Source organism: Macaca thibetana, chromosome 12, assembly GCF_024542745.1.
Source record: "Macaca thibetana thibetana isolate TM-01 chromosome 12, ASM2454274v1, whole genome shotgun sequence".
Taxonomy (NCBI): Eukaryota; Metazoa; Chordata; class Mammalia; order Primates; family Cercopithecidae; genus Macaca; species Macaca thibetana.
In genome coordinates this window covers 127,965,347-127,993,279 of record NC_065589.1, presented here as the reverse complement: position 1 = coordinate 127,993,279, position 27,933 = coordinate 127,965,347, and the positions used below count along the sequence as shown (strand labels likewise).

Here is a 27,933-nt window from a genome sequence, read left to right as displayed (position 1 = left end):
ACAAAATTCAACAGCCCTTCATGCTAAAAACTCTCAATAAATTCAGTATTGATGGAACATATCTCAAAATAATAAGAGCTATTTATGATAAACCCACAGCCAATATCATACTGAATGGGCAAAAACTGGAAGCATTCCCTTTGAAAACTGGCACAAGACAGGGATGCCTTCTCTCACCACTCCTATTCAACAGTGTGTTGGAAGTTCTGGCTAGGGCAATCAGGCAAGAGAAAGAAATCAAGGGTATTCAGTTAGGAAAAGAAGAAGTCAAATTGTCCCTGTTTGCAGATGACATGATTGTATATTTAGAAAACCCCATCATCTCAGCCCAAAATCTCCTTAAGCCAATAAGCAACTTCAGCAAAGTCTCAGGATACAAAATTAATGTGCAAAAATCACAAGCATTCTTATACACCAGTAACAGACAAACAGAGAGCCAAATCATGAATGAACTTCCATTCACAATTGCTTCAAAGAGAATAAAATACCTAGGAATCCAACTTCCAAGGGATGTAAAGGACCTCTTCAAGGAGAACTACAAACCACTGCTCAGTGAAATAAAAGAGGACACAAACAAATGGAAGAACATACCATGCTCGTGGATAGGAAGAATCAATATCATGAAAATGGTCATACTGCCCAAGGTAATTTATAGATTCAATGCCATCCCCATCAAGCTACCAATGAGTTTCTTCACAGAATTGGAAAAAACTGCTTTAAAGTTCATATGGAACCAAAAAAGAGCCTGCATTGCCAAGACAATCCTAAGTCAAAAGAACAAAACTGGAGGCATCATGCTACCTGACTTCAAACTATACTACAAGGCTACAGTAACCAAAACAGCATGGTACTAGTACCAAAACAGAGATATAGACCAATGGAACAGAACAGAGTCCTCAGAAATAATACTACACATCTACAGCCATCTGATCTTTGATAAACCTGACAAAAACAAGAAATGGGGAAAGGATTCCCTATTTAATAAATGGTGCTGGGAAAATTGGCTAGCCATAAGTAGAAAGCTGAAACTGGATCCTTTCCTTACTCCTTATACGAAAATTAATTCAAGATGGATTAGAGACTTAAATGTTAGACCTAATACCATAAAAACCCTAGAAGAAAACCTAGGTAATACCATTCAGGACATAGGCATGGGCAAGGACTTCATGTCTCAAACACCAAAAGCAATGGCAACAAAAGCCAAAAATGACAAATGGGATCTAATTAAACTCAAGAGCTTCTGCACAGCAAAAGAAACTACCATCAGAGTGAACAGGCAACCTACAGAATGGGAGAAAATTTTTGCAATCTACTCATCAGACAAAGGGCTAATATCCAGAACCTACAAAGAACTCAAACAAATTTACAAGAAAAAAACAATCCCATCAAAAAGTGGGCAAAGGATATGAACAGACATTTCTCAAAAGAAGACATGCATACAGCCAACAGACACATGAAAAAATGCTCATCATCACTGGCCATCAGAGAAATGCAAATCAAAACCACAATGAGATACCATCTCACACCAGTTCGAATGGCGATCATTAAAAAGTCAGGAAACAACAGGTGCTGGAGAGGATGTGGAGAAATAGGAACACTTTTACACTGTTAGTGGGATTGTAAACTAGTTCAACCATTATGGAAAACAGTACGGCGATTCCTCAAAGATCTAGAACTAGAAGTACCATATGACCCAGCCATCCCATTACTGGGTATATACCCAAAGGATTATAAATCATGCTGCTATAAAGCCACATGTACACGTATGTTCATTGTGGCACTATTCACAATAGCAAAGACTTGGTATCAACCCAAATGTCCATCAGTGACAGACTGGATTAAGAAAATGTGGCACATATACACCATGGAATACTATGCAGCCATAAAAAAGGATGAGTTTGTAGAGACATGGATGCAGCTGGAAACCATCATTCTCAGCAAACCATCGCAAGAACAGAAAACCAAATACCGCATGTTCTCACTCATAGGTGGGAACTGAACAATGAGATCACCTGGACTCGGGAAGGGGAACATCACACACCAGGGCCTATTATGAGGAGGAGGGAGGGGGGAGGGATTGCATTGGGAGTTATACCTGATGTAAATGACGAGTTGATGGGTGCTGACGAGTTGATGGGTGCAGCACACCAGCATGGCACAAGTATACATATGTAACAAACCTGCACATTATGCACATGTACCCTAGAACTTAAAGTATAATAATTAAAAAAAAAGAAAATATTTCTAAAATTTTATCACAGATGAGTGGATGGACTTGCTCTCTATGTAATATGAAATTAATCTATTTTATTAAAATTTAAAAGGACAAAAAAAAAAGAATTTCTCAAATCAATAGCCTAATTTTACACCTTAAATAACGAGAAAAAGCAGCACAAACTAACCCCAAAGCTAACACATGGAAGAAAATAATAAAGATGAAATTAGGCCAGGCGCGGTGGCTCAAGCCTGTAATCCCAGCACTTTGGGAGGCCGAGACGGGTGGATCACGAGGTCAGGAGATCGAGACCATCCTGGCTAACACGGTGAAACCCTGTCTCTACTAAAAAAGTACGAAAAACTAGCCGGGCAAGGTGGCGGGCGCCTGTAGTCCCAGCTACTCAGGAGGCTGAGGCAGGAGAATGGCGTGAACCCTGGAGGCGGAGCTTGCAGTGAGCAGAGATCGCGCCACTGCGCTCCAGTCGGGGTGACAGAGCGAGACTCCGTCTCAAAAAAAAAAAAAAAAAAAAAAAAATATGAAATTAGAGACAGATTAAATATAGTAATAGAAAAACAATAGAGGCCAGGTGCAGTGGCTCAGACCTGTAATCCCAGCACTTACGGAAGCTGAAGTGGGTGGATTGCTTGAGCCCAGGAGTTGGAGACCAGCTTGGGCAACTTGGTGAAACTCTGTCTCTACCAAAAATACCAAATACCAGTCTCATAACTCAGTCTCTAAATAAATAAATAAACGAATAGATAAAAAATTTAAAATGGAATAAAAATAAGAAAAATAATAGAGAAAATCAAGACAATCAAAAACAGATTCTATGAAAAGACTAATAAAATTGAGAAACATTTAGCTATACTGAGAAAAAAGGAGAAAATAGAAATTACTAAAATTAGAAATGAGAGTGGAGGCATTACTACTGATGTTACAGAAATGTAAAAGGATTATAAGAAAACACTGTGGACAATTATTGTATATCAACAGGTTAGATATGTAGATAAAATGGAGACATTCTTAAGAAAAACACAAGCTATTAACACCAAAATGACTCAAGAAGAAATATAAACTTTGGCCGGGTGCAGTGGCTCATGCCTGTTATCCCAGCACTTTGGGAGGCAGAGGTGGGTGGATCACTTGAAGTACAGAGTTCGAGACCAGCCTGGCCAACATGGTGAAACCCTGTCTCTACCACAAAATATAAAAATTAGCCATGCATGGCGGTGCATGCCTGTAGTCCCAGGTACTCAGGAGGCTGAAGCAGTAGAATCGCTTGAACCCAAGAGGTGGAGGTTGCAGTGAGTCAAGATCACGCAGGTGCACTCTAGCCTGGGTGACAGAGCAAGACTCTGTCTCAAAACAAAACAAAACAAAAAGAAATATAAATTCTGAACAGATCTATGACAAGTAAAGAATTGTTTTTTCACCAACCTGATGCTAAAAGAAAAGAAAGAAGAATTGAATCAATAATTAGAAACCCCGCAACAAAGAAAAGTCCAGGACCAGAAAGCTTCACTGCTGAACTCTACAAGACATTTAAAGAAGAATCTTTCTCAAATGCTTCCAAAAAATAGAAGAGGAGAGAGCACTTCCTAACTCATTCTATAAGAACGGAATCACTCTGATACCAAAGCCAGACAAAAACATCACAAGAAAAGAAAACTGCAGATCAATACATATTCAATGTAATATGCCACATTAATAGAGCAAAGAAAACATGCATGATTATCTCAAGTCGATGCAGAAAAACCGTCATCAAAATTGATCACGCTCGTAAAAAATCTAGCACCCTTTCATGATAAAAACACTAGAAATAGAAAGGAACTTTTTTAACATGATAAAACAGCATTTGTGAAAAACACACAGCTAACATCATACTCGATAGTGAAAGACTGAAAGCTTTAATCCTAAAACCAAAAAGACAAGGATGCCCCAGTTCACCACTTCGGCTCAACATTGTTATGCAAGTTCTACCCAGAGCAAGTAGGGCAAAAAAGAGAAATCAAAGGCATCTAAACTGGAAAGGAAGTAAAATAATGTTTTTTACAAATGATGTAATCTTATACATAGAAATTTCTAAAGAATACACAAAAATATTCTTTTTTTTCAGGATACAGGATCAATAAACAAAAATCAATTGTATTTTTATGCTCTAGCAATGGATAATCCCAAAATGAAGCTTAAAAAAATTTCCATTTATGATGTCATCAAAAAGAATAAAATACTTAGGAAAAATTTTAACTAAGGATGTGCAAGACTTTTTACAGTGAAAACCACAAAACTCTGCTGAAAGCAATTCAAGAACACCCCCCAAAAATGGAAAGACACCCAATGTTCATGGATTTGAAGACTTAATATTATTAATATGGCACTACTCTCCCAAGTGATCTACAGATTGAATGCAATCCTATGGAAATCCCAAGGGCCTTTATTTTTATTTTTATTTTTATTTTTGCAGAAATGGAAAATTAATTATAAGATTCATATGAAATTGCAAGGTCCAGCAAATAGCCAAAACAATTTTGAAAAAGAACAAAGAAGACTCTCACATTCCAATTTCAAAACTTACTATAAAACTATGATAATCAAAACAATGTGGTACTGACATAAAGACAGACATATAAGCTAATAGGATAGAATTGAGAGTCAAAAATACACCCACACATCTAAGGTAATTTGACTTTTTTTTTTTTTTTTTTTTTTTTTTTGAGACAGGGTCTCACTCTGTCGCCCAGGCTGGAGTGCAGTGGTGCAATCTTGGCTCACTGCAACCTCTGCCTTCCAGGTTCAAGCAATTCTCCTGCCTTAACCTCCTGAGTAGCTGTGAGTACAGGCACGTGCCACCACACCTGGCTAATTTTTGTATTTTTAGTAGAGACAAGGTTTCACCATGTTGGCCAGGCTGGTGTCGAACTCCTGGCCTTAAGTGATCCACGCCTCGGCTTCCCCAAGTGCTGGGATTACAGATGTGAGCCATCATGCCTGGCGGGTAAGTTGAATTTTTGCCAAGACCATTTTTATCTCTTATGAGACACATGGGAAATATAAAATTTTCACCAAAAATTGAATCAAAATGGATCAAAGACCTAAATGTAAAAGCAAAAGGTGTCGATTTGGCAATAGCCTTAGGTATGACCTTAAGTAGATTTCATCAAAATTAAGTACTTACGGGTCCGCAGTGGCTCATGCCTGTAACCCCAGCACCCAAGTGCCTTATACGTGCTATGACATGGATGAAACACGACGCTAAGTGAAAAACGCCAGTCACAAAAGGTCACATATTATTTAATTCCATTTATATGAAAAATCAAGAAAAGGAAGACCCATAGAGACAGGAAGCAGATGAGTATTTCCAGGGTCTGGGGATGGGAAATGGGGAGTGACTACTTAATGTGAACAGGGTTTCCTTTAGGGGTGATGAAAATGCCTTGGAGCTGGACAGAGGTGGTGCTCGCAACATATAGCGAATGAATATTCTAAATGCCAATGAATTCTTCACTTTAACATGGTTAATTCTACATGATGTGAATTTCACCTGTTTTAAAAAGTGGGTCTTCAAGGATGAGGTGAGACTCAGAGATATGAACTTCACAAACACCTGATAATATTGCTATTTATAAAGGGAAAAAAACAAACTCTTGTCAAAGATTGGGTAAAGTGTATGATGTCTACACCATTAATTCACTTTTTAGTAGGCTGTCGGTTTCATGCAAAAAATCATGTTGTCAGAGTGTCCTGGAGATAAAATTGAATGGACAATATAACGACTTTAGTTAATTTGGTTAAGATTGTAATATTGAAATGTTCTGTGCCTCTGTGAGTGGCAGAGCCAATGCTAGGGCAGTGTCTAATCGTGTTAGGCGCACAGTAGGCACTCATTAAATGGCAGTCTTCTCTGCACTACTACCTTGCATGGAGCCGGCCACAGGCAGAGACATACTACAGAGAAGGAAGAGGGGGCCCTGGCTTCTGTGGCTCTGGGGAACGCGCTGCTCAGTGTCTCTCTTGCAGGCTCTAGACTGCAGTACTGGGGTGGCCCAGGCAGCATGCTGTAATCCAAGGGGGCCCAGGGTGACAAGTTACATCACAGGAGAGTCAGGCAAAAACTCAGGAAGTGACAGGCAGCTGCAGAGAGAAGAGGATACCAGACCGAGTCTGAGGACTCCTGGCCGGGAACGGCTTACCTTGACTCCATCTTTGTGCACTGCCCCTACATGCAGACTCCTTTCGACGTGGGCCTGCTTCTGCAACTTCTTTCTCTGTGTCTTCTCCAGCCACAGGTCATCCACACTGATGGGTGAGCGGTGAGGGATGCCCCTAGGCTGTGAATGAGCCTCCCCGTGCACAGCCTCTGCAGAGATGCAGAGGAGGGCCCATGTCACCATCTCAGTGGTGAAGCAGGGCTTCCGGGCAGGCTCCATGTGGAAAGCCTTCCGAATGTGAGAGCAACTGGGCTTCTCACTTGCTGGTTCTTCCCAGGGCATGTGGTTCTGGAGAGCAGAGAGAACAGGTCGGGGGTCAGAGTTCAAAGGACATATCAACTGGGAGCATGCTGTCCGACTGCAGGCGCCCGCCACCACGCCCGGCTAATTTTTTTTTTTGTATTTTTTAGTAGAGACGGGGTTTCACCGTGTTAGCCAGGATGGTCTCAATCTCCTGACCTCGTGATCCGCCCGTCTCGGCCTCCCAAAGTGCTGATATTACAGGCTTGAGCCACCGCGCCCGGGTAGAAATACTTTTTAAAGGCCAGCAACTGGGGTAAAAGCTCCTGCTTAAACAACATCCCTTACGAACAGAACTGCAGCAGCAGCACACTTCCAGAGCCCAGTACCCCTTCTAGCTTGACTCTGATGCTCACTGAAATGTAGGCAAGGCTCCACTTCACCCATGTTGCCACCACCATCACTGGTTGCCGTTACGCACCAGGCACCGTAAGGATTTCAAAATAAAATATGTCTCCACTAGCAGAAGAGTTAGGCCTATGTTGGCATCACCAGCATCTCTGTTGTTTGGAATTTGCCACTGGGAGAAGAAACCCTTTTCTTCCCACATGTTGTCCAAGTCTAACGACCCCCTATGCCCACCCCATGAACATCTACTTCATAGCAGCAACGTCTGCGGAATGGCATTCCCAAATACTGTGTGTACTGTGTGCTAAAAACTAAGGTGAAATTTCTTTTAAATATTTCAAGAGTCTGCCTTAAAAACGTATCTATACTGGAGGACTAAGGAGGCCAGATCTGATAAGGCAAGATTTTGTAATACGTTGCTCCTAGAAAAAAGGGTTGGCAAGAGCAGCCCTCACTGGAGACTATCACAGTGACTGACTGTTCAACCCGACACTCCACTCCAGTTGTACGGGAGACTGTTTCTGCTATAATTTATTACTGACATATCAGTTGGAGAAAAGTGGGTATGCTTACTTAATATTGGATCTCGGGTTTTTGCTTCTTAAGTATCTCTTGCTGAACAGAATATGGTGTTTATTTTGTAGGTAAGTACGTAGAAAATGAAGTTCTTATTTTAAATTAAGCTCCTGGATAGAGTTTATTTTTATGGTAGAAATTGTAGGGGGTCCTTATTCTGGAAGTGATTAGATGCACTTGAGAGATGAGAGTATTTTGCATAAGAATTTTCTACAAGATTAGGATTTAATTATAGATTCTCTGCTTAATCTGAGGTATTCTAAAATTTAAAACGTATACATATGCATATGTATACAATGAAAGAGAGAGAGATGGAGGAAGAGAAATTGGATGGCTGGATAATTATTATATAATGGTTTTGGGGTACAGCCTAGGAATGAAGACTTTTTCTAGCTCTCCAGGTAATTCTCATGTGCGGCCAAGGTTGCAAACCACCGATCTAATGTGTTTATTTGAGCTCCAAAATATTGCTCTACATTTGAAAACTATTTTCAGCTAGTTCTTTCTCCCCAGGTACCTTGTGGATCAGAAACAGCTGGTATCTCCTCCCTCAGAAACTCAGAGAACTTAAGCGACTTGCCTCAGAGCAAGTCCTTGCCCAGAGGCACCCAGCTGGATCCTCCAGGCTATGCAGCAACAGATAGACCATACTCCTGGGAATGGGTGAGAAATGGATTTCCGAGCCCAGAGGGAATGGTTGGCAATTTGTGTCTAAAATGCCCTCCAGGGAATTCTGAGGCAAGGGTAGTCTGGGACTTACTGTACTAGAGAGACAGATAGATTAGAGGGAGGCAAGGAGCTCAGGCTGTCCTGGTGGTCCTCATGTGTCCTAGGGGAGAGGGCCAGAAAGCAGACTTTGGGGTGGGATAATCTGAGTTTGACTAAAGGAACTTTTGTCCTTGGTTGTATTCCCAAAAGAGCAGCATTAAGAAATGATGAGACAATGGTAGATGAGAAAGTTCAAGAAAATCTGGAAAGGGTAAAGTAGATGTAGAAGGGGTAGATGGTGCTGTAGAGCACAGGAAGCTATCTAAAGAAATGCAGATGACTTGGAGTTCACATGGAAGGAAGCAGGCAGAGGTTCTGGTTTAAAGTTTATAAGTGTGACCCTCAGTTAGGGTCCCATTGCAGTCAGCCACATGACTGTGTATACTCCCCTTTTCATTTCTCCTACTCTCAAACTTCCAGCCAAGATCAAACTCGAGAGACTTACGGTCCTGAATAACTGAACAAGAATCTCCAGCTTGTGGGGACCACAGACTGACTGGTGAAAGCAGTGGAGAGGTTTGGGATGAAAACAGGATAACAAAAAAACCTGTGTGGTGAGCAGGGAGTGACTCAGCACCCTGCTTCATTCTTTCCCGGTATAATCCTGTATCTCCTCAATAAGTGACTGGAGGATACCGCTCTGGAGAAACTGACCCACCTCAGAGAAGAGACCTCTAAACGTTGACTTATAAAATAAGCAATTTCTCTTTTAAAATCACTTGACAGGAAAGCACACCAGCTGATTAGCTCCACACGTGCCCATATAATATCTAAACAGATATTTGGTCTCTTACTCTGAAATAAATATGAAATTCACCCAAAGATTGCTAGGCATTTAGGAAAAACCTTCAACACACTAAAATGACCAAAATAAACAAATAGGGAAAAAAACTAAGAAAGAGAAAATGTAAAGAAGAAAACTTCAAAATAACTAAAATTAATAACCTGAAGAAGAAAAAGGAAGACACTGAAATCATCAAATAAGAACAGTATGCTATTAAAGAAAACAAAACAGGAAACTTCCAATTCTGGACAAGATGGCATAGACACACTTCTCCCTGTTTGTTTCATTAAGCACAGCTAAAAACCTAAGACATTATATATAAAACAAAGATATGAAAACAAAGACATCTGAATGGTGGAGAGAAGAAAGTAGACCAGCTAGGGATCATAAAATACAACAAGGAATGACACACCAGGGAGTTCCCTAGGTTTTCTTTTGCCGCATATATACCACTCATACATGCTTCCTATATGGATGCTGAACAATCTTGCTGGAGCTGTCACTAGGTCCAGACAGAAAAGTTCCAACAGAAGCCTGCATTCTCTAGCTAAAGGACCAGCCTAGCAAGACAGAAAACTTTTAGACAAATGCTCTACTCAAGCCAAACATTAGGTAAAAACCATGCAACATACCCCTGTCTCCCTCACACCCCAGCAAAGCCTGAGTGAAGAACTCCCAACCTCACCTGTCGTGGGTCACATATGTCCCCGAGCCAAGTGGTGTGACAGAAGGCTGATGGGAAAGCCTGAACTTTCTTCCCCTGCCAGTGTCAGTGAGGCCCTCCGCCATGGTGTCTGTGAAGACAATGTGTGAAGCCAGTCTTCCATCCTCTACCTGGTGTCAGTGAGGCATTCCTCCCCTGCCCTGTTGGAGTAATGTAGGAGAAGGCCAGTTAAAGAACCAGCACCTTCACCACCAGCTAGCATTCGCAAGGGCTCCTGATCCCACTGACAGAGCAGGAATATCATCATCTTGGACAAGCATCGCCATTCTAAAGTCCACCTTGATCAAAAACTGCCTAAAATCTAAAGGGCATCAGCCTAATGGCTAAGATCAGCATGACCATAAACTACAAATAACGTCTCTGACCAGAAACATTCCAAATCCCTGCCCAACCAGAGACATGCCAACCCCAAGATACCCTCTCCTCCAGCCAGAGAGATGTCAGCCCCAAGATAACCTCCCCTCCAACCAGAGACATTCCAACCCCACCATAAACTTCTCCCCGCAACAGAAATATTCCAAGCCTGTAATAAGCTCTCTCACCAATACATACTCTTAATCTGTAAGAGAGTGCTCCTGACCAAAAATCAGCCAGAAGCCCCTCTCAGATTTATTTGCCAAAATAAATCTGTCTTTGACTGTTGAGCCACTTTTTGTGTTGTGTTTCTTTCCTCTTTCTTTAACTCTTACACCATGCTATTGGTGCAAGCTTGGTGTAAAATCTTAACTCTCATCCCCGCCCATTAGTAAATGAAACACCCACCCTTGCATAAAGTGTCAATAGAGGCCAATAAAGGAATGTAGCGTTTCACCCAAACCTGGCCGTAATGAGGTAGTGCCCACCTTACCACATCAGAGTGGAGTCAGAGGTGGTTTTCCAAAACAAGATTTAAATAAGATACAAAGAGTCAAAATGCACTCCCCAAAATACCCAGAATAAAATAGAAACTCATTAATCATAACAAGAACAGGGAAAATCTCAACTTGAATAAAAAAGAGAGTCAACAGACACCAGCACTGAGAAGACACAAGGTGCAGGAATTATCAAACAAAGATTTTAAAGCAGGTATCATAAAAATGCTTCAACAAGCAATACAAACACTCTTGAAACAAATGAAAAATAGAACAGCTCAGAAAATGGGAAATCTTAGCAAAGAAATATAATATATAAAGAATATCTAAGTGGAAATTACAGAATTGAAAAATATAACTGAAATAAAAAGTTCAGTGGATGGGCTTACAGGAGAATGGAGAGGATAAGAGGATCAGTGAAAACCAGTAGATGGAAGAAACAGAATTATACAATCTGAACAACAGAGAGAAAACAGACTGAAGAAAGAAAGAAAACCAAACATAGCATCATAGACCTGTGAGACTGCAAAGAAAGATCAAACACTAGATAATTGGAGTCCAAAAGAGAGAGGAGAAAGTGGGTTGGGGTAAAAAAGTATTTAAAGAAATGATGCTCAGAATTTCCTAAATTTGGTCAAAGATATAAACCCATAGATTTAAGAAGCTGTGCAAAGTCCACATAATATAAATCCAAAGAAATCCACATGGAGAAGAAGCATAAGCAAACTTCTGAAATCTAAGGACAAATAAAAATTATTGAGAGCAGTGAGAGGGAAAAAAACACCTTCCTTATAAGAGAAAAACACTTTAAAAGGCATCAGACACCTGAAGGCCAGAAAGAAGTGACATAAAACTTTTCAAGTGTCACTTTTCAAGAAAATAACTATTAACTTAGAATCTTTTATCCAGTGAACATATTCTTCAGTAATGAAGAGAAAATTGAGACCTTCTCAAAGAAAGGAAGAATGAGAGAATTTATTGCCTACAGAGCTACCCTTAAAGAATGGCTAAAGGAAGTTCTTGCATTAATTTTTAAATAAACTGTGAGATTTAGGTTAAAATTTTCCTTTTTTTTTTGCTTTGGATGTCCAAATGCTCCAGCATTGTTTGTCGAAAAGACTATCCATTGAATTGCTTTTGCACCTTAAAATTGGCGGGTATATTTGTGTGGGTCTATTTCTGTGTTCTCTATTCTTTTCCATTACTCTATGTAATTTTCCCTCCCCCAATACTACATAGTCTTGATTACTTCAGGTAATAAGTATGAATTAATATCAAATATTGATTCCCCTCACTTGATTTATCTTTCTCAAAGTTGTTTTAACTATTTTAGGGCATGTATCTCTCCATATAAATTTCAGATTATAAACAGATTTTAAAGGCTAGAAAATATTCACTCTCTCTCTCTGTCTCTCTGTCTCTCTCTCTCTCACACACACACACACACACACACACACACACACACACTTAGAACTCCTAAGCAGAAACAGTATGTTGGAATCTTGCCACCAAAGTTAGAAAGGCTGTGGCTGGTGGACAGGAAAGCTATCCAGCATTCATTCCATAAAGAGGATATTACACCCAGCAGAGACCTAGGAAATCACCTGGTCCAATCCTTGACAGACAAGGAAACTGGGTCCCAGTATGGTCTTACTCCAAGGCTCACAGTCAGGTCAGAGTGGGTATTAAGACACCCACAGGAGTTCTGAATTTCCAGTCTCCTCTCATTCCTCTTGCCCAGCCACAACTATTTCTGTCCTGCTCTCTCTTAGTCTTGGTGTCCTTCCTAAGCCCCTTCAGCCAGGGGCATGATCCTGTATGCATGCCTTCAGCAGATGCTGGAGCCTGCTTCCTCTGGAATCAAAGGTTCTCTGCCCCCAAACCTGAAATCCCAGAGGAAAGAAATCTCTAAATGCAAACAGCTCCAGAGGACTGCCTCATGCTGGTCTGCATCACACACACACGCAGAAATACCCCACGGTCGGAGCGGATCACAAGGTCAGGAGTTCGAGACCAGCCTGGCCAACATAGTGAAACCTCATCTCTACTAAAATTACAAAAAATTAGCTGGGTGTGGTGGCGGGTGCCTGTAATCTCAGCTACTTGGGAGGCTGAGGCAGGAGAATCACTTGAAACCGGGAGGCAGGAGTTGCAGTGAGCCAAGATCACACCACTGCCCACGACAGTGTGAGACTCGGTCTCAAAAAAAAAAAAAAAAAAAAAAAAAAAAGAAATATGCCATGGTCTCACAGGTGGGAGGTGACACTGTGGAGGGTTAAATTCTACAGCATCTACAGATGAGGAAAACAATCCTATCAAGACTGCAGCTAAAGCGTCAGGCACCAATGGGGATGGCAACACCGAGGGGATTCCTCCATGTTACTAACATATGAGGCTGGACCTTACAGGGCTCTACGGCTTCCTCATCACTTGAGACTTGGTTCAAATGTCAGACCCAAAATCTCCAAGCCAAGGGTACCCCTCCATCAAACCTCTCAACTCTCTTTCCCATTTCCTTTTATCTGAAATGATCTTACTTGCTCACTAATTTATTGACTGCCGCATGCTGTCCTCTTGTGAGGACGGACATCCTGCTGTATTATTCAGTACAGTGTCTGCTGCATCCAGAGCATTGCCTGTCCACAAGTGGCACTCAGTGAGCTCAGTTTATCGACTTGATGACCACGTGAGAGGAACTGGTAGACTGGTCAGCAATGCTTACTGTACAGCTACAGTGATTAGAATACTGCGTCAGTAGAAGGATGGACAAACAGACGAATGGAACCCAAATGCCAGTTATAGGCATCTCAGAGACCTACATGTCATAAGCAAGACCATGAAAGTTTTTAAGAAGGTAATTTAAAGGATGCTCTTCATGACCTTGGGGTAGAGAAAAGATGGATACACTTGACAACATTAAAATTGAGAATTTCTGTTCATCAAAAGATATCATTATGGCCAGGCGCGATGGCTCACACCTGTAATCCCAACATTTTGGGAGGCTGAGGTAGGTGGATCACTTGAGCTCACAAGTTTGAGACCACCCTGGCCAATATGGCAAAACCCGTCTCTACTAAAAATACAAAAATTAGCTGGGCGTGGTGGCTTGTGCCTGTAGTCCCAGCTACTTGGGAGGCTGAGGTGGGAGAATTGCTTGAACCCGGGAAGTGGAAGTTGCAGTGAGCCAAGATCGCGCCACTGCACTCCAGCCTGGGCAACAGGGCAAGACTCCATCTCAAAATAAATAAATAAATAAATAAAGATACCATTAAAGAGAGAAAAGACAAGCCACATGAAATGGGAAATATTTGTGGCATATTAATCAACAATCCAATTCTATCCAGAATCAGTAAGAGAAAGACAACCCCAAAACAAATGGACGACAGACTAGGAGAGACATGTCCCACAAGAGAGTAAGAAAAAAAATTATCTGAGGAATGTGAGCCCTTTAAATTATCAGGCCCAAACCCAAAAGGCATTTAAGACGTAATATCTCACTCCCCCTTCAGCTAAATAGCTACCTCTTAGGGCCACTTGCTATGTGGACTCTAGACTAACTCACTCCAAGTAGCCATAAAATGCCACATACCTTATAGTTCAACAAGGTATAGCCAGTCACCAACCAGGGTTACTTCCATAAACCAGTGAGAATTCCTAATAAACAACCTTTGTACTTACTTCCTCTCCTGATTCCTCCTTCTTTTCTTTAAAAAATTTGAGCTTCTCTTTTGTGCTCTGGAGCACTCTCCAAGGCAACTTGGAAGTGTGTCCCGGGCTGCAGTCCTCAACTTCTGTGCTGAATAAACTCTTTTTTTTTTTTTGAGACAGAGTTTCACTCTTGTTGCCCAGGCTGGAGTGCAATGGCACAATCTCAGCTCCCCCACAACCTCCACTTCCCTGGTCCAAGCGATTCTCCTGCCTCAGCCTCCCAAGTAGCTGGGATTACAGGCCATGCCCGGCTGACTTTTGTATTTTTAGTAGAGACAGGGTTTCTCCATGTTGGTCAGCCTGGTCTCAAACTCCTGACCTCAGGTGATCCCCCTGCCTCGGCCTCCCAAAATGCTGGGATTACAGGCTTGAGCCACTGTGCCTGGCCTGAATAAACTCTTTTTAAACTAGATTCCAACCTTTTTGATTATTTTAGTTTGACAAGGGTATCCAGAGTGTCAAAGAGCACATAAAAAGTTCCTTAGGCCAGGTGCAGTGGCCTAAGGAGGCCGAGGCGGGTGGATCACTCGACCTCAGGAGTTCGAGGCCAGCCTACCCAACATGATGAAACCCCATCTCTACTAAAAATACAAAAATTAGCTGAGCATGGTGGCGGGTGCCTATAGTCCCAGCTACTCGGGAGGCTGAGGCAGGAGAATCGCTTGAACCCGGGAGGCAGAGGTTACAGTGAGCTGAGATCACAGCACTGCACTCCAGCCTGGGTGACAGAGGGGGACTCGGTCTCCAAAAACAAAAACAAAAACTAAAGTTCCCTAGCCTCTTCAGACATCAGGAAAATGAAAACTAAAAATCACAGTGAGATTCTGCTACACACCTAGCAGAATGGCTGCAATTAAAAAGGCTGACAGTATCAACCAAATGTGAATGAAAACAGAGCAAAGGACACTCCTAATGAGAGAGTGTAATCTGATGCAATCACTTTGGAAAAATAATTTGAGTATTTAGTAAGACTAAAGATATGCCTCCCCCAAGGACACCCCTAAAATGCACCCCACAGAAATACACAGGCACGTGCAGCAGGCCCCCGACCCAAATCTTCACAGCAGCCCGAAACTGGGCACAACCCCCAAGTCCATCAGCAGCTGACTGAGAAAGACTGTGTTCCAATGATTCAGAGCAACTCAGCATCATGATGAGAGAGCTGTAGGTTCGTAGCACAGGAGGATTTTTTCCTGTTTTTTGTTTTTTGAGATGGAGTCTGGCTCTGTTGCCTAAGCTGGAGTACAGCGGCGCAATCTCGGCTCACTGCAAGCTCCGCCTCCTGGGTTCACGCCATTCTCCTGCCTCAGCTGGGACTACAGGCGCCTGCCACCATGCCCGGCTAATTTTTTGTATTTTCAGTAGAGATGGGATTTCACCGTGTTAGCCAGGATGGTCTCGATCTCCTGACCTCGTGATCCACTGGCCTTGGCCTCCCAAAGTGCTGGGATGACAGGCGTGAGCCACCGCACCCAGTCCACAGGATGATTCTTAATTAGAGCAGGGGAAGGCAGACACCAAATAGACTGAGTAAGGTTTAAAGGAATGTGTAAGGTTTTGATTATAAACCTCGAAACGGGCAAGCCCCCACACCCATGGTAATAAAGTAGTAACACGATAATGAAATGCAAGTGAACACCCTGAGATGGGGCACAGTGGGTAGCGAAGGGAGGTGGCAGGAAGCGGGCCGGGGGGCGGGGATGTGGTGTTTCATGACCTGGTGGAGGTCATCCGGTGTGTGTTGACAATATATATCTACACGTTTATGCATTATGCTGTTCTGTAAGACGTCTCTATTTCTCGACCTTGAAAAGCTTTAAAGAAACTGCAAGATGTAAAATCACAGAAAATTAAGATCTCTATACACGATAATATCACAGCCATGTTAAATATATAAAACTTGTTTGTGGAAGAAATCTAGAAGTAAACAACAAAATATTAAGAATGGTTGTTTTAAAAGATTGGGATAAGAGACCTGCTGCTCCTTAATACCGTTGTGCAGGGAAGAAGTGGGAATAACTGACTGAATTTCTTGCAAATTACTCTGATCATCAGATCCTGCTCTCCCAGGAATGCCCACAAGATGGCGCAGTCATTTCTACACAGGGAGTTTCATATTCTACCACCATCCAGGGTTCTACCAGACAGAGGGAGCCTTTCCCAGCTTTGCTTGCCTTCTCGTTCCCTATGTACCTGCTGTTCTGTCTGTGGTCTGATGCGCAGTGTACTAGGCCTTCCTCTTCTCCAGTAAGGAGTGAAACGGAAAGAGGAATAGGAGCTCAATTTATCGGACACCCGCTTCACGCCTGGCCCTTTGCTGGATACTTTCTACTTATCATCTCAATCACTGTTTGTTAAAACGCAACCAGGGCAACAAGGTGAGACTCCATCACTACAAAAAATTAAAAAATTATCTGGGTGTGGTGGCGCATGTCTGGGGGCTCAGCAACTTGGGAGGCTGAGGCAGGAAGATTGCTTGAGCCTGGGAGATCCAGACTGAGCGAGCTGTGATCTTGTCACCACATTCCAGCCTGGGAGACACAGCAAGACCCTGAATCAAACCAAATAAACAAAAAACAAACAGAAAGGCACACACACACAAAAAAACCCCAACAAACCAAGCAGGCTGTCCAGGTGTGTGCCTGAGGCCCAATGCACCTGCTCCATCCTATGCACAATGTCAAGTGAGCACAGGGACCACTTCCAGGAATATCTGCCTTCCAGTATGTGCTTCTGCACCATGTATGTGTGTGCATGTGTGTGTATACAGTGTGTATACATAGACACACACGGACATATATATATATATATATATATATATATATATATATATATCACCTTTTTTTTTTTTTTTTTTTGAGACGGAGTCTTGCTTTGTTGCCCAGGCTGGAGTGCAGTGGCATGGCTCACTGCAACCTTTGCCTCCCGGATTCAAGTGATTCTCCTGCCTTAGCCTCCCAAGTAGCTGGGATTACAGGCACCCACCACCAGGCACAGCTAATTTTTGTATTTTTAGTAGAGACGGGGTTTCACCATGTTGGCCAGGCTGGTCTCGAACTCCTGACCTCAGGTGATCTGCTTACTTCGGCCTCCCAAAGTGCTGAGATTACAGGCGTGAGCCACCGCGCCTGGCTTATATCACCATTAAATCAGGCTTGTTAATTCAAATACTGTAAAATCTTCTTTTGACTACTTGATTTAACTCTGAGTTGCCTAACACTAAAATGTCTTTTTACTTTTAAATCAAGTTCTCTATGTATTTTCAGGTGATAGAAAATATAAAAGGGCAATAAGCAACGAAGTTGCAGGGGTGTGAGAAAATGGGCACTCAGATACTGCTGTTGAGCGTCGATCGCCAGTCATTTCAGAAGTAATCTGGAAGCTATTAAAATACCCCTACCCTTTGTGCAATCCCACTTTTATATCCGACAGAAATAAAAGCATCCATATCTAAGGACACGTGCTCAAGGGTGCTGCCGCAGCATTATTTATAAAGATCCCAAACTACAGATTACCTCAGCGCCAATCAGTAGAAGAACCGTTAAAGGAAATACAGCATGGTGCTACCCTGAACTATTATGCAACTTCCAAACACAGCCACGAATATGAGGCGCCGGAGGGCTGTACCTGCCGTATTAAGCAAGCAAGCAAGGCGCAGAGCAATGTGTATGTGTGACCACGCGGTGTAACTCCCCCTCCCCAAACTGCCCCATAAACCCTGTGTGAGAACACGATGAAAGATGAGACACCTTAGTATACAGCAGTGTTTCCTTGCATGGAGTGGGATTAGCGGGTTTTGGGGAGAGGCCTTTTCCTTTCTACATCTGTATTGTTTGGCGTTGTTTTTAAACTTTAGTAGTAACAGTAACGAAAAAAGGACCCCCCAAAAAACAAAACAAAACAAAACAAAAAAGTCCTTTCATGTTTAACAGCCTACAGATGCAGAAACAGGCTGAGGAGGTGAAGCCGTTTCCTGCTGGTAGTGATCCTATTTGAATGTATGCTGTCCACTCAGCTTTGTCGGATGCTCTGCTGGGAAACCCCTTCTCGCCCAGCTCCGCCCCTCTTAGCCTGGCCTGGAGGCGCTCCACCAGCACCTCATATGTCAGCTTCCCATCCGTGCAGCCCATGAGTGGCTGACATCTGCCTGCAGGCAGAGGGGAGCGCCCCAGAGGCCACCGTGCCACCGCGTGGGGCGGCTGTCGCTTGTGCTCCCCGGCTCTGGCCGTGCAGGAGACGTGACATCTCTTGGTCTAAAGAAGCGAAGGGAGCCTTACTTTTTACTTTTCGCAGTCTCCAGGGCACTGTCTTTCTGGAATTTCCAGAAAAGCTCCCTCATTCCAAGGGCAGCTGGGATGAGAAATCCCACCCTTGTCTGCTCCTTCCTCTGCCTGACCCTGCTAACCTATCCCGGACAGAAGGGGTCACTTTGGGGAAGAGACCATCTTACTGCACTAAACATTTCAGAAGCACCAACAATTCCTGTCTCTTTATACGAAATAAGTTCAGCTGGATCAAATTCTAAATACGATAAAATACAAGCCACTAAAGTACTAGAAGACAACATGGGGAATTTTTTTTAAATGCCACAGTGGAGAAGGACTAGGTTTAACACAAAAGCCTACACAGACCATTCAGTAGAAAATGGTCAGTGCCGGATGAGGCGGGTGGATCACGAGGTCAGGAGATCAAAACCAGCCTGGCCAAGATGGTGAAACCCCCTCTCTACTAAAAATACAAAAATTAGCCGGGCGTCGTGGCGGGCGCCTGTAGTCCAAGCTACTCCTGAGGCTGAGGCAGAGAATTGCTTGAACCCGGGAGGCAGAGGTTACAGTGAGCCGAGATGGAGCGACTGCACTCCAGCCTTGGCGACAGGGCGGGACTCTGTCTCAGAAAGAAAAGAAAGAAAGAAAAGAAAATGGGCAGTGCCTAGGGAGCCGGCAGTTCATACAAAAGAAAATTCAAATGGCTTGAAATTAAAGAAAAACACAAAATGAAATGATGAAATGCCAATTCCGGCTTGTTAGCTTGGTAACGTTCAAGAAGCTGGTCACACGCTGTGTTCACTAGGAGAGGGGGCTGTTGGGGGGACTGGGAGTGTAATGGGGGCAATTTTGGCCTGGCCTTCCTACTTGAATCTCCCCTCACTTAGGACGATTCCCGCCTGCTCCCCTCCTCCTCTTGCCTGAGGAGCTCAGGAAAGGCTTGGTGCGATTCAGATACTCACCTCATTCCCAGGAAGGTCCCTGAGCCAGGGCGCTGTGCCCAAGCCGCGTGGACCCCGGCCTCCTTCCCTGCCCTCTTCCTTCTGCTCATCCTGGTTTAGCGTCTGCAGAGAAAGCAGGAGACTGGTCCGGCCCTTGGGAATCTTGGGTCTTTCAGGGTCCCCTGAACTGCTGTCCACGTAGCTGTAGCTTCCAAGAGAAACCATGGAGACGGCGCTACCCCTCCCGGGGTAGTGGGGACCCGTCCGCTGAGCATTAGGCCTGGGACTCAGGGGTTTGGGGCTCGTGGGTCTGCAGGGCGTCCCGGGGTTTTCATATGCCAGGTAGCTGGCAGAGCTGGAAGGCAGGGTGTGCGCGATGCCAGCCTGCTGGGCCCGAGGGCTGCCGGGGGACACCAGCCAGGACTTTTCAGGAAAGATACCTGAAGGTAGGTACCTACCGCCTTCCCGGGCGGCTGTGCACTTGATGGTCGGTTCACTTTTCCTCCTGCGTTCTGGAGAAACTAAACTGGGGGGCAAAGGTGTGGGGGCAAGTGGGGGTGCCCAGTGATCGCTAAAAACATAGCCCTCTTTGTCCCCCGCCCGTTCCTCACAGTGGCTGTCGGTCTCTGCCGGGGAAAGAATTCCGGGTCCTAGCAGCGGTCTCACTAGGGCGGGCTTTTTGGGGCTTTCGGTGTCTTTGCTTTTCAGAAAGGCCCGCCAGGAACCCTGGCGCAGCCTGCTCTTCTCCTTCTCGCCCTTGGGAGAACCTGGGGAACGTTCCTGGGTGTTCTCTTTCTCTACAACGATTGACTCAAAAAAGCTTGAAAAGGTCTTATGAGCCAAGGCTAACCTTGCCCTGAGCTTTTTCTCCGTTGTTTTGAGTCTCTTTGCGTTGCAGCTCTCAGAGGAAGGCCCTCGCCTACCAAGGTCCCCTGCGGTCCCCATGTGCCCAGTCCCTGCCGGCCCTGCGGTCCCGTCGCCTGCAGCCTGCGGGGCAAACTCGGGCCAGGCGCTGGCGTCCCCGTGGTGCAGAGGCGGCGGGTCCCAGCGCACCGCCCGGGGCGGATTCTCCGGGGGGAGCCCCTCGGGGCCTGAAAGACCCCCGCCGTGGCCCTCGGTGGTCGGGGCCGGGTCCCCTCCTGGGCTCTCAGCGGCCAAGGGCCTGCCCTTCCTGAAGGAGGTCACCTTGGAAAACGTGGGGCGCTTCCCAGGTTCCTGCACGGCCTTGCGAAGCCCGCGTGGCGGCTGGGGCGGCTCCAAGGCAGGGATATGCGGGCGCTGGCCCAGGGCTGCTGCAGCGCCGCCCTCCGGGGCCTCCCCGGCGCCACGCTCCCCGGGCCCGGGGCTCTGGCTCTCCCCACGCAGTGTCTCTCCCGGGGGCGCCGCTGTGCTCGGCTTCTCCACCAAAGCAGCTCGGGGAACCAGCACGCTCCCGAGCTCTGCGGCCTGGGCCACGGGCTGAAGCAGCTCACACTCTTTACCGGCTGGTGTTTTCCCCGTAGCGGGAGACTCACAGGCTGTCTCGCCAGTGCTCCGGGGAGATTCCGGTCTTTCCTCAGGAAAGCGAGGGGGCAGTGCTTCTGGAACAGGCCTCGCATTGCTCCTGGCGGCCTGAAGACCTTTCTGCTCCACAGCCACAATGATGAGGGCGCCCCTGCCCCTGGAGGCCTCACCGCCTGCTTTGGGCTCCAGCTGCCGGCCCACGGCACCCCCAGGCCCCTGTTCACCCTCCTCAGCCCCAGGGCCGCAGTGAGACACCGTGGCTGCCTTGAATTCTGAAAGACCTTGCAAAGCCTGTTCCCTGAAATTGGGGTCTAGAAACATGGCCTCTTCGGCTGCCTTTGAAGTGTCTATTGCGCTTGACTTCTGGGTGGTCTCAGGGGCATCTGAACTGTCACTCACTTCCAAGCAGCCCATTGAGTCTCCACTCCACACCTGGGTCCCCTGACTGCTAGGCTGCCGTGGGAACTTGGCCCTGGTAGGTGGCTTGCTTTCCACGCCGAGCACATACTTTGATGTGAAATTACTGGTTTGGTTTCCTGCCTCGACAGAAATGCCCCAGAGGTGCTTCTGTGTCTGTCTCTCAGCAGCAGCTCTTGGTGCGAGTTGGGTGCCTTGGGGTTCCTGGGTTCTGCTTTCTGGGCTTTGCTCCGACTTGTACTCAGCAGGCTCAGGCACTTCCTCCGCACTGAGCTTCACTAACTCTGACGTGAGGCATGAAGCCACCAGACATGACCTGGATTCCTGTCTTAACTGGTTTTCCCCCAGGAGATCTGCAGAAGGAGTGTCCTGAAAGGCCCTTTGCAAGCGAAACCCATCGGGCTTGCAGGGACCCTGCAGATGCGGAGCCCCACTTTGAAAAGCAGGAAGCGGGCCAGCCAGCGGGGTGGGTGTAGGGGAAAGGGCGTTTTGTGTTCTTGGATCTGGTTCATTTTCTTCCCCTTCCTTCACAGGGGCGCCAGACTTCACAACATTCGGTCCCATGGGATCCTCGGGGCACTCTGAGGAAAACCCTGCTATGGAATGGGCCCTGACCGGTGCCCTCATGTGCCCACAGTCGTGTATGGGGGATGCCCTATTCTTGTCACCAATAGTTTCTGGGGCACTATGATGACGCTTGGTGTGTAGAAGGCAAGATGTTCTCAAAGGAGGCTGGCAGGGAACATCCAAGTGGGGCTGGGACCAGAGCAGTTCTGTGTCCCCTGCAAGGCTTAGAGTACTTTCCCTTTTTGTCCTGGTCCCCAGAGGGGCTGTGCTGTCCACTGGGTCTCTGCTAAGTGGCACAAGTGCCCTGGCCCTGTTGTGGATATGTGGCCAACTCCGACCCAGTTCACAGCACCAGAGAAGGAAGGGCCAGACCACTGGGATGCCCAGATAGCCCTCAGACCTGGATTTCTGAAGAGAGACAGCGGAGAGCCCTCTGAGGTCTTGAATAGCCACCCCCCGTTCTGGCTCCGGACCGCTGCTGTCTGTGGCCCTCTGTAAGCAGCACCCTGTGTGTCGGGGAGCCCCTGCCAGCAAAGCCTCTTGCTCCAGGCTCGTCGCGCAGTCCCAGAGGTGTCCTGCCTCCTGTTCTCCAGCAACGGTGGCAAAGGCTCGCCACCCATTTTTGCAAGAGTCGTCCTTTAAGCCAGGGGACAAACTGAGTTCTTCCTTTGCATGAAGCCCAGGAACACTGGTCAAATGCTGCTCTTGAGGGGGTCCAGTTGCTGAGACATCAGGGTATTCCCAAGGCACTTCTGTGTCTACAGGGGTACCTCTCAGAGGGTGGAAGACTCCCCTCGGGAGGTCCCCAGACAAGGACTCTGTGTCGGAGGCACTTTCAAAGGGGTCAGTTTTTGTGTCTGATCCAGTTTCACTCTGCTGGGACAGTGTTTCAGAATCATCGCGGTCTGTCTGCCGGCTCCATCCCTGCTCCACTTGTTCCACAGGGGATGTGGGGAGCTGGTTATCTTCAATCTCACCTTCACCTGGCAGGTGTGCATCTGGCTCTGGAGTCTGGGAGGGCAAGAAGAGAGGAGTCAGAGACAAGGCCTGAGGACATCTGTGCACATGTTTACACCGTGCCTGCCTTGGCCAGAAGGAGGAAGGCTCAGAAACGGCTCATCAGTTCCCCAGGTGCCCCTAGGAAAGGAGGTAAGTATGAAGGGTTGCCTTTTATCAACACGGAAAACAAGTGATGAGGCCAAACCCAATCAGCAGGGAGAAAAGGCAGCACATTCTTAAAACAACCCCATTAAAAATCAGAACAGGACCAACGCGCATGTGCGTTTATGTAGGTATAAATACGTTGCATAAGTCATGGCGAAAAGCATACCTCTGCCTAACATTTTCAGCAAGAAGAAACAAATTAATATGTTTGCATTGTTCGTTCTTCTGTAACCAACTGGTTTAAAGTCGATGCCCTTGCATTGAAGAAGTGTTTTCTGAGTTTGGTTTGTTAGAGCAAAAAAACCCAAAAAGAACGGCAACAACAAAAACGAGAATGATTGAAGTTGCAAACACATTTTGGGATGTTATAAAGCTTTGAAGACAAGAAGAAAAATAGAGAACTGCAAGTATTTCCCTCTCTCGTTACACATTTCTTAAACTACTTATTGAGATATACATTTTCAAGCATCCATTTAAAACGCACAGATCTATGAGATTTGAAAACTGTGTACATTCCTGTAAGTACCATCATGATAAAAATCTAGACTGTTGCCATTTCCCCAAAAAGCCCCTGCCCTCCCCAGTCAATCCCTGCTTCCCTCCACCTCCTCACAATGACCTGCTTTCTGCCACACAGTCTTGCTTTGTCTTTTCTGGAGTTTCAGATAAACAAATTACACAGTAGCCACCCTTATCCACTGGGGATATGTTCCAAGACCCCCCAGCGGATGCCTGAACCACTCCCCCCAGTACCGAACCCTATCTGTATTGTTTCTTCCTCTACATGCATACCTATGACAAAGTATAAGCTACAAATTAGGCACAGTAAAAAATTAACAAAATAGAACAATTCTAACAATAGACTGTAACAAAAGTTATGTGAAGTGGTCTTTCTCTCTCAAAATATCTTATTGCACTGTACTCACCTATTTTCGGACTACAGTTGACCTCAGGTAACTGAAACCTTGGATGAGGGGGGACTATTGCATGTTCTTTTGGGTGTGGCTTCCTTCCCTTAGCATGTCTCAGTGCATACAATGACTTGAACTCTGACCAACTGCTGTGCACACCAATCGATGCACAAACTCCCCAAAGCTCCCCCAGACCCAGAGCTGGCCAAGCACTCAGCCCCATTTCTTACGAAGGCTACTTGACATAAGCTTTGTACAGAAGCCATTCGCCCCACCGGCCCCTCCCAGGCATGGTTTCCCAGGACTTGTCATAAGAGCGTTCTCAAAGTAAAATGGCTTTTAATTCTTAACTGAGAGAAGGAAAACACACACACACCCAAAGCCAGTGCTGTGTGAGGCTTTTAAGGGGCAGGGTAGGACATGAGGAATAACATGATCCTGCAGTTTCAAGTAAGTTGCAAAGCAGAAGGCGTTTGGAATAGAAAAGGAAACATTAAAAATCAAACCATTTGGGAAGGAGGGCTGTGTGGTGGTTACAGGATGTCCCAGAGGAGAGAAGTGAAGGAACCAGGGGTCTGTTGCAGGAACTGTCTCCGGCCGCTGCCTCCGTGGGGCCAGACGCTTTCAGCATGCCTACCTCCCACGGCAAGGAGAGGACCAGAGCATGCCCGGACAAGCACAGAGAACTGTGCAACTGCAAGTGGGTGCTGTCATTAACCATTGAACTGAGAAGGTTGCTAAGGCTGGGCAGGGTGCTCAGCTCAGTGACGCCTGGCCTGCAGGGCACCCGCGGCCCCTCATCTCACCAAACTGGCTAAGAAACCAAGAACTCATCTAAGGGACACTGGAGCCATCCTCAGCATCGACATAGCTTGGTGTCACCTTCCAGACTCATGTAGGTATCACTGCTTACATGCGCAGACACAGAGAATCCCAGGTCCCAAGTCCCAAGTGACTAACGATCAGGACCCTGGCGACTAGAATGCCAGTCGGCTCGTTTCTGCCCTCCTTGCCCAGCATCACTGCCCAGGACACTACCTGTGAGGCAGGGGCTGGTGTCTTGCGCTGGGTGGAGGGTTCAGCCTTTGTCTGAGTTCCAGGTATCTTGGCAAGAGGCCTCCCTCAGTCTCAATGAAAACAAAAGCCTTTGGGGGAAAAAAAATCTAAGGTAACTCTTCCAGGTGACAGAGCTGGTGCAGTCTGAACAGCTGCATTGGAAGAGCAGGTTTGATTGATTGAAGTGTACAGATACTGAAATTCAATGAGTACATTAAAAACCACATTTGATTTGACTGAGTATTAGATTCTAATCTTATAAAGACAGACTTTCTTCCTGAGTTGATTCAGGAGTGATCCCCACATAATTTCTCAGCATAAAGTGATGTAAGTCCAGGGTTATGTCCTGGGAATGGCCTGGGGCTGGAATCTGGAGCAAACAAGTATTCTTTCTGTGGAGGCTCAGGGTTTTTACAGGGGTGGGAGTGGGTTACATTTGAAAGTCTGAAGCAGGCAGGCTCCATTTGGCCACAGGCCTGGCACTTCCTGACTGTCTTATTCTATAACTAGATGAGGCTTTAGGGCAAGATGTTGAGCCTGTCTCCCGTAAGAAACAGCTGCAGTGAGTGTTCCACAGCGGGGTAAACTGCTGACTACCAGCCCACCAGGAGGGGAGGATGGTGTTGACGGGCAGGCCCCACATCCCACCTCCTCCTTCTGACCTCACCGCTTCCCTGCCCGCTACCCCGACATTGGCCGACACCTCCAGTGGAGCTAGCCTCTCCTGGGCTCTCCTCTGCCCTCTGCAAACTCCTCAGTAACATGGCTTACATTTAATCTGCACACTTCCTTATGGCTCATTCACTTTTTAGAGAATATTAGTATGTGAGGACACAGTGTCCCTTCTAAAAACCACTAGGTTTAATCGGTGGTATGTCCATTATCTTGACAATTCTAATTTTTTTAAATAACCTCATTATAATTTCCTCTTTGGCCTGTGGCTTAGAAGTATGTTAGTTATCTTTTTGTTTCTGATTTCTATGTAATGACACTGTCATCAAACAGTCGTCTGTGTGATACTGATTTTTTGAAGTACACGGTCCTACGTTGGAGATGAGCCATGGCTGTTGGAAAGGATGGTGAATTCTCTAATGGGTCGGTGCAGTGTTAAGGGATCATTAGATCAGCCTTGTTGACTGATTAAATCCTCAGTAGTCTTACTAGTTTTTCCTCTGTGATTAGGAGAAGTGTGTGGAAACCTCCCACTATCCTAGTGGATTTGTCAAGTTCCTCTTTTAATTGTTACAGTTCAGCCTTATGTGAGCAGGTGCATAAACAAGTTCAGAATCGTTCCTGTGAGTCGCTTCTTTATTACCAATGGTAATAAAGGCTTTTACTTTCTTATCCCTAAGAAAGACTTTTCCTTTAAAGGCCATCCTCTGATATTAATACACCCACACTGGCATTCTTTTGGTTAGTCTTTGCCAGCCATGTATTTTATCCATTCTTTTATTTTCAATCTCTCAATGTTCCTTAGGTGTGCTTTTCATAACCAACATATAGCTGGACTTTCCAAATTCAATCTTTCTTATTATTACACCTTTTTTTTATTATTATACCTTAAGTTCTGAGGATACATGTGCAGAATGTGCAGTTTTGTTCCATAGGTATACACATGCCATGGCGGTTTGCTGCACCCATCAACCCGTCATCTACATTAGGTATTTCTCCTAATGCTATCCCTTCTGTAGTCCCCCACCTACTCCCCCAAAGGCCCTGCTTTCAGTCACTTTTTTTTTGAGACAGAGTCTCTCTTTGTTACCCAGGCTGGAGTGCAGTGGCGTGATCTAGGCTCACTGCAAACTCCGCCTCCTGGGTTTACTTACGCCATTCTCCTGCCTCAGCCTCCCGAGAAGCTGGGACTATAGGCACCTGCCATCACACCTGGCTAATTTTTTGTATTTTTAGTAGAGACGGGGTTTCACCGTGTTAGACAGGATGATCTCGATCTCCTGACCTCGTGGTCCAGCTGCCTCGGCCTCCCAAAGTGCTGGGATGACAGGTGTGAGCCACCGCGCCCAGCCTCAGTCACTTTTTTTTTTTTAATTATACTTTAAGTTCTAGGGTACATGTGCATAACGTGCAGGTTTGTTACATATGTATACTTGTGCCATGTTGGTGTGCTGCACCCATCAACTCGTCAGCACCCATCAACTCGTCATTTACATCAGGTATAACTCCCAATGCAATCTCTCCCCCCTCCCCCCTCCCCATAATAGGCCCCGGTGTGTGACGTTCCCCTTCCAGAGTCCAAGTGTTCTCATTGTTCAGTTCCCACCTATGAGTGAGAACATGCGGTGTTTGGTTTTCTGTTCTTGCCATGGTTTGCTGAGAATGATGGTTTCCAGCTGCATCCATGTCCCTACAAAGGACATAAACTCATCCTTTTTTATGGCTGCATAGTATTCCATGGTGTCTATGTGCCACATTTTCTTAATCCAGTCTGTCACTAATGGACATTTGGGTTGATTCCAAGTCTTTGCTATTGTGAATAGTGCCGCAATAAACATACGTGTACATTTGTCTTTATAGCAGCATGATTTATAATCCTTTGGGTATATACCCAGTAATGGGATGGCTGGGTCATATGGTACTTCTAGTTCTAGATCCTTGAGGAATCGCCA

The 27,933-nt window shown here is 45.5% G+C and overlaps 1 protein-coding gene and 1 non-coding gene across 2 annotated transcripts in view; one reads left to right on the top strand and one right to left on the bottom strand.

Annotated features, from left to right (window-relative positions):
* The window catches only part of ARHGEF4 (Rho guanine nucleotide exchange factor 4), a 208,447-nt gene that overhangs the window by 111,373 nt on the left and 69,141 nt on the right, over positions 1 to 27,933 (bottom strand). The window contains exons 2-3 of the mRNA XM_050751819.1: positions 19,713 to 23,189; positions 6,409 to 6,714 (exon numbers count right to left, since the gene is read on the bottom strand). Coding sequence (XP_050607776.1) covers positions 6,409 to 6,714; positions 19,713 to 23,189 — 3,783 coding nt within the window. The remainder of the gene's footprint in view (positions 1 to 6,408; positions 6,715 to 19,712; positions 23,190 to 27,933) is intronic.
* Positions 7,441 to 7,569, top strand: LOC126933276 (small Cajal body-specific RNA 4). Its single transcript, XR_007718515.1, has one exon. It is a non-coding gene; the product is annotated as a small Cajal body-specific RNA 4 (non-coding RNA).